The following is a 12,035-nucleotide window of genomic DNA, read 5'->3' as shown; positions in this document are numbered from 1 at the left end:
TTGGTAAACATTCCACTATCTACTGTAACTTTGTATGTAGATTATATTCTAAATAATCCGTACTTTGAATGCAGTCTTATTTAATAAGAGAGATATACAATTTATGAATTTGAAAAAATTAATAAAATAAAATTAGGCGGAAACTGTTAAATCGAGAGATACTGTAGCGAATATCTGCACGACTTGCAGATGTCGAATAATTAAAATTCCGATATTTCTTTTTATATCACTTAATTCTCGGCCGGCCACCAGATGGCACGGTCAAGTAACCTCCAGGTGCAAACACCTGTTGCTGTCAGTACGCGACGATGAAGTACGACGGACAATCGCATATTCCATTACCTGTCAGGTGAGAACGAACCCACGCACCGATTCTGCATTTAACTAGTTTCAATGGAGTTTTTTTTTCTTGTTTCGTTACAGGACAAGCAATAGTCGCAAAACTAAAGACAAGAGTAAAGAAACATCTGATGACAAATCCGTCGGTGTTTTGGGAGCTATTGTTGTTACTGGCCACTTACTGAAAGTGGCAGATGACGATGATAATGAAAAACAGAAGGAATTGGACGCCGAGAAAGAAAAGTCCGATCCGGTGAAGGTAAGTTACGCACGATGTTCATCCGTGCAGATTCAAGGTCTAATGGTGCAGGTGTTTTTTTACACTTTGATGTATTCCCCCGTGGCTACGCTGGTACGGATAGCTCGGTGAATCACCTTCTAAGATATTTTGGAAAATAAATATTAGTTTCTATCATTTCCTAGTGTAGACATCAAAGTATTTACAATATACAATATGAATTTTGACGTTTTTCTTATTCCGAAAACAAACTGTATTGTGGATCATAACTTTCGTGGAATACGCTGTTTAATAATATCTGATTCTATATATATATATATTTAGATCATTAAACCCAGATGTATCTACTTCTTAATCAGTCCTAATAAGTTCCCGGAGGACTTAAAATAAATAAATTTACTATTTAATGAACTGGATTCATCCATAACTGGTTCTGTACAATGTTCATCGTGTTTGTTATCGTATCGCGGTCTCGTCTGGATCGTGTGACACACTCAAACATTTGCGTTATCGGATTATATATAAAATTCACGATATTTTTTTTACCCTCCGTGCTGCCGATGTACTGTTTGTTTAGACCACGGGGTTCGTTGAAACTTTTTTGTATGCGAATGTTTGTTATTGGACCGTTTCCAACTTCCAGAAGGAAGTCGATCTCCGTTTCTAATGCGAACTGGATCGTTACATATTCGACTTAAAATAATAGTCAAAATATAATTTGATGCTTATTATTTTGCGGAAGGAGGGAGAGATGTTTTATTCTCCGATAGTTTGTAAAGTTAGAGCTATGCCGATCAATTCAACAAGATGTAATTCTCGGAGATAAGACAGACATCTGACAACCCTGAAATGTTTTTAATTAGACTTTATTGCGACACCAATTCTTAAAAAAAAAAAAAAAAAAAAAAAAAAAAATTGTTTACAGAACTTCGTTGTACTCCAGAATGACGGAAAAGATTCGATGGATAATTTTGTTTGTGAAAATAGGATTAATTTTTTTGTGGAGATGTCAGTGAACGATTAGTCACAACGTTCTCTCGTTCATTCGGTCTCTTTTTTATTAATAGCTTTTTACTAGATACCCGACGCGATTTTCTAATTGCCGTTCACTTTGTTTTAAATAACTCACCAGTATTTATGAATAAAGCGGTGTAGAATGTAGCTCGGTATAGCACGAATTTAGTAATTCATCGCTCTGCCGGGCACCTGTTACACCCTGTCACATGTTTGTTGCATTTCACCCTAGAAGAGATCATTCACAAGACTTTCTTTATTGCAGGAACCGGCCGAACGACCACCCACCGATGGCGAACAGGAGAACGTGCAGGTGAGCTACTTTTTTTCAATAAACGTGAACCGGACGGGGTTATCCACGGCTCCATCAATAAAAACGAAAAGATATCAGTCGCGTGAACCCAATTCGCAGGAAAACAAACTGAAATAGATTTGGCAAACTCCCGCCGATTCTTTACCATCCTCTTGCTCTCTCCCTCCGGTCGTACAGTAGGTACTTCCCACACACATTTCCTTAAACAGCGAGTTGGGAACTGGAGAACCAAGTAAAAACAACCAACAACGATGCGGTTAGGAAAAAAGGTAGGAATTTAATCTAAGATCGGACGGGTCGTCCAGCCCGTCGATCCCAGACGGCTTTTCTATTTTTTTTTTTTAATAGTTTTGAGTTGTGTCTGTAGAACACGGATGACCTGTTGATAAACTAGTCAGTCGGAGTACACTTCCGGTATCGAAATCGAGGCCAGAAAAGCGTTCTTTTGTAACAGAGTAGGAATGTCCAGTCTGTTGTTTATGCCGATTGAAAAAGTAGTTGCAATCTGCGGAAGGTGAAAAGAACTAGTTCATCAGATGAATTTTTTCGTCAATCAAATCTGTTATCATTGTTGTTTCTCGATTCTTACTTCAATTTGTTTAAAAGTAAAGAAGATTGGTAGTTTCTAACAGCTCTTATTCGAGATTTGCACCCGTTTTTTTTCCTCGTGATGCCTTTTTTTTGTTTGGCTACATAAATGTGCGTATGTTTTCTCACGTTTGCTAAGGCCCCTCGATAAATGACGTCCTTTCGTTTCGGGTCACGTTGCGAAATTCCGAATATTCGATGCAGAGAAGACATCTAGAGAAATGGAAATGCAACCTCGTTTTCTCTTCCTAATCGTAATTTACCGCCATTACCATCGGCAAAATAGAACAGAATGTTGTGAAAACGTATTACGGACAAGGTCAAAACCTGTTAATTAAAAACACGTTTCTAGTCGTAAGAAAAGTCGACTTGAGTTTGCTTGCAAGCCTAGAGGCAAAATATTGATATTGTCATTATATTTCATACTTCTGTAGTAAAAAAACGATTTAATAGTTTTTTTAATTTATAAAATATTATAGTAGATTAGGTATTATATCAATTTCTTACTTTAAGAGAAAAGATTAAGTAAAACGTTCTAGCAGGCATTGAATTTCATAATGACTGAATAAATGAATGATTATTTGGCTGTAATAGTTTAAAAAGTCAGTCTTTTCAATATTAATAACACAATAAAATAAATATGTTTCTATTTTAATAATGTTAGATGATATAAACAAACAGTAGTGCATACAGGATTTAATTTAATTTGAAGCCAGAATGAATGAATAAAAAAGAAATTTTAATGTCAATTAAATAAAATTCTCATTTTATGTGACTGCTAATTTATAGTATATACATAGAAGATACAACACAATATAAATAAAAAATGAATTTTAATTAGGAAAAGATTTTTGGAGAGTTTTCTAATTTTTTCCCCCTTTTTTTTGGGGGGGGGTGCAAGGACCCCTTGGTGTATCCTCCTTTGTTTACAGTGGGTGCATTGCTATAAAGAAAAATATATTATCTAGATTCTTTAATTTGAAAATTTTTAATTAATAATTGAAATTATTTTATTTACTAATTTTTAGTTTATTTGTCTTTAAAAGAATGACAAAATTTTTCAGTACTTTTATAAAGCTAATCAACAAATATAAACTTTTAAACTTTTTTTAATTGTTAATATTTAAAAATTTATTAATAATTTTGACGATTTAATTTTGCTAATAGTTGCAAATCCAACAAAACTGGATAAGATGAACAGAGCTATACAGTAGGAAGAAATTTACAAACAAATGTTTTTAACTGCTTTCAGCAGCCATAAACAGGTTCCAAACAAAAGAAAGTCTAAAATAAGAATGTTATATTTCTAAAACATGAATATAAATTTAAACTAAAGGACATATAAAAAATTTGAAATGAATTAATAACATATATAACCAATTTCTGACAGCAGAATGAAACACTAGTGAGACTGATGGCAGGATTCTTGGTACTTGAATTGTCTTGTTCACTGTTGTGTAGCTCATAAGAATCACATCCAGGAAGTAGTCAAATACTTAGCCCAAGTTCATGAGAACAAGAACTTTTTGTAATCAAATTATTGTCAATTGTTGCATTTGAATACTCCCAGCTGTAGTTGAAACCACTTTGGATTAATTTGAATTGAACCTAGTAATAAAATTTTTTATTTATGTAAAAGTGATTTTACAAAAAAAAAAAAAGAGAGCCTTACTGTGATATTTACATAGTATGGTTTAAAGATAAGAACAGAAAAAATACCAGAACCTGTTTGAAACAAAAAAATAAGTCAGTATTGTGTGGTTCAGGTTTTGCTGCATAAACAACCAAACCTAAATATTCAATTCTGTAATAATAGGAGAATATGAGATTATTTCATGCAAAAGGTAATTCAAAGCAAGCATCCCTTTGATCTCTACTCTATATACATTGGAAGTAGTAGTAATCCAATTAACACACAGAATTTAAGAAATAAATTTCATTATTGTGCAATATCTTTGTAATCGATGAATGGACTTCAATAAAATTTTTGGAGCACATTGTGTATGTAGTCTGCTCAGTTGCATGGAATTACGTGCTTCCAAAAATTAACGAAAGTCAGCGGCACTTATTAATTATGACACACTTGGAATTACCTCATTCGAGGTTAAATCCAGCATTTACGAGATCTGCAAAACAGACCCCTTCCAAAACACCCCCTTAATACTACTACAACTATCTGTATTACATAGGGAACCTTGTTTTCTTTTATAACAATATCTAAAATTATTGGTGACAACTATGCTGTTTATGTAATACATGTGCAAAGACAATGTTTGTATTTTGTGGCTGAAATTATTCTGCTCTTCCCTAATTGTCATATTATTTTGGGTATAATTTGGCTAACTATCAAAAGTTAATGTGAAATAATTTATAAAGACAGGAAATTAGACTGCTATCTTGTACTACTATTAATAGTTACAATAATTTAAAAATTATTTATTTATTTATTTATGCCTACTGGTTTCATCCATGATACAAGAATACAAACATATACAAATTACAAAAGTCAATACACAACAGTAAAAAAAACCACAGTAATACTATAATTAATGAATTATTACAGAATATATATATGTAAATACAAATTTTACAAAACTAACAATAAATAATAAATTAAACGAAATGTCAACATAATCAAAATCATGGGGAGAACTATTGGAAGAAAAATAATAAAAAATTATATATAAAATAATCATACCCACCTAAAAGCAGAAGAAAAATTAATTATCGCATCAAGACAATGGATAGTCACCCAAATTCCTTAGGCTCAAACATACATTTAAAGTAAAAAATAATGCCACCTATGTGCAGAACCAAATGATTCCAAATGCAAAGCAGAACAAAATTAAGTGCCAATATATCCAAATGACAACTGAAACAAAATAATCATCATAAAATTACTTAAAAAATAATTTAACTTTCTGGATTAAAAAAAATCAAAGTTATATAAATTACCAATAAGGTCCAAAAATCTTTCAAAAGAAATAGTAGAAACACCAAAAATACTTTCATGTAATTTGAAAAATTTAATACACTTAGCTATTACGTGATACACATCTAAAGACTGATCACCTTCGCAATATATGCAAATATCTCTGCAATAATTTGCAAAAAATTACAATAATTACATCTTACTTGCATTAAAGTAGAACTAATATTAAAAGAAATATTATTATAATAAAAAAAAACTATCAAAAAAACGATTTATTTAAATACTTTTACCGAATATTATAAGAATTCGAGTTAAAACACCTATTCAAATCCAAAATATAATTATCAAAATAATTTTAAGTTCAGTAAACAGCGATAGTTATAATTATTTAATAATTCATTAAAATCAATACCATTATTAACACAAGTTATTCCATAAAGTTTTTGTCCACAAAAATCATTCTTATAAATAAATAACGACTAACCCGTTACAAAGCTACACATCCACAAGAGCCGAATTATCGGGCTAGAGTTGGCTATAATAAATAAATAATTAATAAGACAATTTGGCACTAGAGCTCGGCGTTAGGCGCCATCTCTTACTAAACTTAATAATTATAATAAAATGGAGGAGGCGATCGGACCGAAGGTCCGGGTAGCGTAACTGGTAACGTGTCTGCACGGATAGCAGAAGTTGCGGGTTTGAGTCCCGCTTCGGGCCGATTTCTTTTCCTCCAGTTCCAAATTATTAAAATTATTAATTTTATTATAATTATTAAGTTTAGTAAGAGATGGCGCCTAACGCCGAGCTCTAGTGTCAAATTGTCTTATTAATTATTTATTTATTATAGCCAACTCTAGCCCGATAATTCGGCTCTTGTGGATGTGTAAAAATCATTCTTATTCAAAATATAACATATAAACATCGCTTCTCATCCAATTCCATTGTTCTGAAAATCCAATTCAAACACTTATTTAAAACTACAAAGGAAAACAGCAATAATGAATACTCCATAAAAATTAAACATCTTGGAATACACTGAGATAAACCAAATAATTTTTTAATAAGCATAGTCAAAACTGAATCTAAAATGTCAGATTGATAACCCCATACCTTCGAAGCATATAACAAAGATGAAATAACAACTGAATTAAAAATCCTCAGGCAATCGCTCATATTATGTAACTTAGCTGATCTACACATCTGAATAACTTTATCAGTTTTAATATAAGCATTTCTTCTTGAAATCTGAATTGGGAGTTATGTTTTCCATTATACTTAAATATTACACCCAGATATTTATATTGCGAAACTACTTGTATTATATCATTTCTAAACCACCATTTATCATATTTAGAAAATTTACCTCCGTTACAAAAAACGACAACTTTAGATTTTAAAAGATTCAATCTCGTATTATTTTCTAATAAATACTTATTTAAAATATTAATAAATCCCTGTAAATCTCTAATGGAATAGGCAATCAAAACAATGTCATCTGCATATGCCAATATTTTAACACTAATACTGTTCTCGTCGATACCTTCATATCAGAATTATTTATCCATTCACTTAAGTCATATAAATATAAACTAAACAAAACAGGACTCAAAATACAACCTTGTCTAATGCGGTAACTGTAAAAAAAGACCAGGAACAAAAACGGCCTTGTTTGATTCTCTATATAATTCTGCAAGCAAAGAAACAAATTTAAAACTCAGACCATATTTTAAAAGTTTTCTCTGCATTAAATTTGTTTCTTTGCTTGCCTTTTTCTCATTAGCGTCTTAGTAATAAGAGTATGCAAAATGAAAACATTATCTATGGTAGAATATTTTTTTCGAAAACCAGCCTGATTGTCAAATAAAATATGTAAATTTAACCAAGTTACTAACCTAAAATTCAATATTCTACAAAAAAATTTTGAGACAGGTTAGCAAGGAAATTTCTCTATAATTACTAGGAATCAATTTAGAGCCACTTTTATATACTAGATACAAAAGTGCACTCCCCCAATCTTTTGGCACTATCCCAGTCCTCAAGATTCTATCAAAACTTTTAAATAATATTGGAAAAACAGAATCCATCTTCCAAAATTCCTAGGGAATACCATCAACACCAGGCACAGAATCAACGTTTACTTTACTTAAGACGTAACTCAACTCAGATTTCGAAATATCTGCATTCAAAATTTCATCAGACCAAGATGACCACTCATTAAAAACTGATAAGTCTACAGTGTAAGAGAGCAAAGAACGATATAGAGAATAAAAATATGTTCCAACAAAATATTCACTCTACTATTATTATTTCTAATTTTACACAGATTCCAAAACCATTATTATTTTTGCAGAAAATACCAGAATTCTGTGCCATATACAAAAACTTTTTCTTCTTGGCTAAACAAATTTTCTTAACCAAACTACTAGATAAAACAAATATTCTATGACGTAATTTCAATCCACTTTTTTAAAAACCTGCCAGGCTCTTATTTCTATTCTTAATTATTAAACGACAATGTAAACTGAACCAATTATTAATATTAATGTAATCTTTTGGTTTAAAATTCATAATATAGCAATTAGCAATCTCAACAATTAACTTACATATGACAAAAAAACAGGCACTCTCCCAGACAGATCTTTCTCAAGATCACACACAAAACTGTTCATCACCTTGCAGTTCCAGAAAATTCTTTCACAAAAAGTGCCACTATTATTCACTTGAAATTGCAATGGATTGTCCAAACACAATAACAAAGGAAAATAGTTTGAAAAACAACAATCATCAACGAAAAAAGACTTAACACAATCCCAAACACAGAGTTATTAAATCAAAATCAATAACCAAAAATTTTTAAATTAAATTAACCATTTAATAGTTATAAAAGATCTAACTGTCTATCTTTATAACCAGTTATTTCATATTAATTGCTAATAGTTAATCAAAATATAGTCTAATAATGCAGCATTTGATGATTTAATTTATTATAGATATAATTATGATTTTGAAATAAACAATGATGATAATAAATGTAACAAAAGCTCAAAAAAAATTTAATTGAATATAATTTTAATATTGATAATATTTAATATGATAAGTAGATGGAGGAGAGTCAGTTACTCGGCTCTTAAATTTAAATTTATTTTATTACTGTCTTCTAACTTGAAAGTTATTTAGTAATATTTTTAATTAATATAAAACGGATTTGTAACTATTGAGTTTAAAAAATGAAATAAATAAAGCAAAATAATAATGTCATATTTAGTTTGAATTTAGTTAGCAATGTGGTGGAAAAATAATGCTGTTATGTATAAACAAGAAGTAAGATTCCACAGTCAAGCTAGAACTATCATTTTAAATGCATGTAATTTAATTGAAAAATTCATTTTATAGGAATAAAAAATTGCAATGAGTTAACATATAATAGACTTGACAGTCACTCTTAAAATGGTTCTTGAAATAATAATGTTATATACAGAAAAATGGAATTAATAAGAAATTTTTCAGATTTTCAGATACAAATTTAAATAATAACAACAATTCCATCCTTATCTTTAATTATCATCTTAAATTCTTTGTAAAAAGGCTGATTCTTTCTTGTAAACAGGAATGATGAGGCTTTACAGATATAGTAAATTTTCACTCAAACAAGACACTGTCAGCCGATTGCAGAGAGAACGTTTAGAGACCAACGGTGGTTTACAGATCGGGTAGACTGCGGTTCAGAAAAATTTCATTGCAGAGACAGCGTTTCAACTTGCCACAATGTAGACAGCGATTAGAAACAAGTTATTTGACCTACTTTCTAACAAGTCAACAGCAGGTTTAGAGGGCTTTTTTAATTCGAGTGGTAGTTTTGTTGTTGGAAAAGTTTAGATAAAAATGGGTATCATTCCTTCAATAAATATTGTAAAGAATATGAATCAACAAAATTATTCATTAATTAATTGCTTGGAGCAAAAATAACAAAATTAAATATTTTAAATTTGTTTTAAATGTTCCAATTCCGATGTTTAAATGGGTGAAGACTTAAAACTACAATTAATTTAAATCAGATGCATTTGTTTACAGTTTGAGTAGTGTGTCGGTTATAAAATGTTAATGCATTTTGGAGTCATTGTAGTTAATCACCTAGTCAGAACATTCTGTTAAACAAACTAGACAATTTTAATAATTACCAAAATCTTTTTATAGAAATAAAACATGAATAATTTTAAATATTTTATTATTACTATTATGTTTCGACAGTTACAAAAGGAGACGATGTCGAAAGAATTCCTTAAAAATCTATTCCAAAGGCAAATTTCGAATTCAGTATAAATTTTCTAAATATGGATTTGTTCATATTTTAAACTGTATTGGCGATGAAATTAAATATCAAAATGGAAAAGAATTGTCATTAATTGCCGAACAATGGTTGTTGACAGCCTTAAGATTTTATTTCTGGAAGCTTTCGGAATATAGCTGGCAACCTTTACTGACGTCACAAACAAATAACCCAATTGGCCAAATTACTCCTAAAACAGGGACGTAATGGTAAAGAAAATAAGAGACAATGTTTTGCCAAAGTTCCTTTACAGGGTGTTCAGAAATAGACACTCGTCTTTGCAACGCATTTTAAACCACAGTTCAGCCAGCCAACGTCTATAGGTCGTTCTGTTGTCAAACATCATTTAATGTAAACTCTGTTTCTGCAATCGGTTGTGTGAGTTCTATAGAAAACAAGAAACAATATAATTACATAAAGCTGTAACTCTGGCAGACAAAAACATTAAACCTACATATCACTCAACTGGATCTAGTACAGTATATAAAATGTATAGTACAGACACCATCAGGTAGTCTTGGTCTTGAAAGGCACTTCAGAGTATGCATCCTAATGATCTCAGTCAGGATCAAGTTGACAGAACTGTGTCAAACTGCCAGCTAAATGCACTGTAATTGATGTATATGGAGGTGACCCACCCCAATCTAAACAGTGTGAACAAAAGTATAATTTATTCAGTAATCATGTTTGTAAATAACATTTCAAATATGTGTATTTAAGTGCATTGTAGTGATGTAAAAGCATTTAAAACTTTTTATATATATATTAAAATTGTTTTAATGTAAATTCTCCTAATTTTTCTATTTAATGAAAATTTAGTTTCCAATTACTGTATCTTACAGAAAATACAAGAGGTAGGCACCAGCTTATCTCTTGTATTTTTTCTACTATTACATCTCTACAATGCACTCAAATACACATATTTGAAATGTCATTTACAAACACGATTACTGATTTAAATTATATTTTTGTTCTTGTTTTATGAGATTACGGTGGGACCACCCCACCATATACATCACAGTCCATTTACATACACACATCTAAAATGTCATGTCTAATTGATATTATTGATTATTAATTTCTACATTTGGTTATGTTTTTGAATTTTGAGGTGGGAAGTACCCCTAAAACATTATTAAAATGCATTGTCATCTGACTTGTATGTCTTCTATCATAATAAGAAGTAGATGAAATCTAAATTCAAAATTTGAGGATATGATACAAATACAGTTAAATAAAAGCATTTAATAAAAAGTAGTAGAAAGGTTGGGTTCATTTTGCTTTCTTTATAAAATGTTTATGAAGAAAGCAGTATTGATATTCAGTTTAATATTGTATAGTTCTATTTGGACATATAGTTTATTATTTCTTATGTCATCACATGCAAATTGGTTTCTACTGTTGGCATTTGTGCACAAGAAAAATGATTACTTATATCTTTCAGATAAAAGTGTAAATATGTCTTTGTTTTATTTGCTCATTTAATTTTGAGATTCAAAATCTACCTATGGCTATGCATACTGATATTTTTTAAGTTACTCAGGATCTTTGCAATTCAAATTGTTCACATTTCTTGTTTCTCACTTCTATATTACTTTTTGTTAGCAGATTGTTTGATTTGATTTTAATTTAGCTTAACATAAAATAGTTAGTTTATTAATTTGACATGTTTTAGATTTTCACACATTGCCCTAAAGACCTATTCTAGTATAATTATAGTAATCATAAGCAATTATTCTTATATTTATTTATACACCACTTATAATAGAAGTGGGAATCCTTTAAACAAAAGGCCTATTTCAGAAGGAACTAGTAAGTGATTAACATATTGCAAATTGCATCAGCATTTAGTATCTAAGCACCAATAACACATATAAATTGAACTTAGTTGTTTTTATTGAGAGAGAGAGAACTGAAAAAATATTTTATGATAAATAAATTTAATTTTGCTGCCACAAATTTTACCATTTTTGTTCTATCAGGCTGTGCTAGAAGTCATGAGTGGCTGCAGGTTTCCTATTCCTGGTGTATAAGAATGTACATTGTTTATACATATTTTGAAGAGAATAAAAGATTGTATTTTCAAACAAATGATAAAATATGAGTGCATTAATTATCTGGAGTAAAATGTTAAATTTATGATATGAAAATACTGTTCTAGTTTTTTTTCTAGACATTTTTAAACATCAGTAAACTGTCTAGGAATAAAAATGCTTCTGGTGAATTTCACAGTATGGTTTTTTTATTAGCAATGCTATTGACATTAAAATCATACAATTAC

The 12,035-nt window shown here is 30.1% G+C and overlaps 1 protein-coding gene across 2 annotated transcripts in view; it reads left to right on the top strand.

The window, feature by feature from the left end:
- LOC136980874 (repetitive organellar protein-like) overlaps nt 1–12,035 on the top strand; it is a 96,930-nt gene that overhangs the window by 36,178 nt on the left and 48,717 nt on the right. The window contains exons 2-4 of one of the 2 annotated variants that reach the window (XM_067277075.1): nt 253–349; nt 424–598; nt 1,857–1,904. In XM_067277075.1, coding sequence (XP_067133176.1) covers nt 309–349; nt 424–598; nt 1,857–1,904 — 264 coding nt within the window. In that variant the 5' untranslated portion in view covers nt 253–308. The remainder of the gene's footprint in view (nt 1–252; nt 350–423; nt 599–1,856; nt 1,905–12,035) is intronic. The other variant, XM_067277076.1, reaches the window with a different exon arrangement.

This window comes from Centruroides vittatus, unplaced genomic scaffold (genome assembly GCF_030686945.1).
Source record: "Centruroides vittatus isolate TY-2023 unplaced genomic scaffold, ASM3068694v2 contig_728, whole genome shotgun sequence".
NCBI lineage: Eukaryota > Metazoa > Arthropoda > Arachnida > Scorpiones > Buthidae > Centruroides > Centruroides vittatus.
This window is presented reverse-complemented; position numbering and strand designations above follow the sequence as displayed.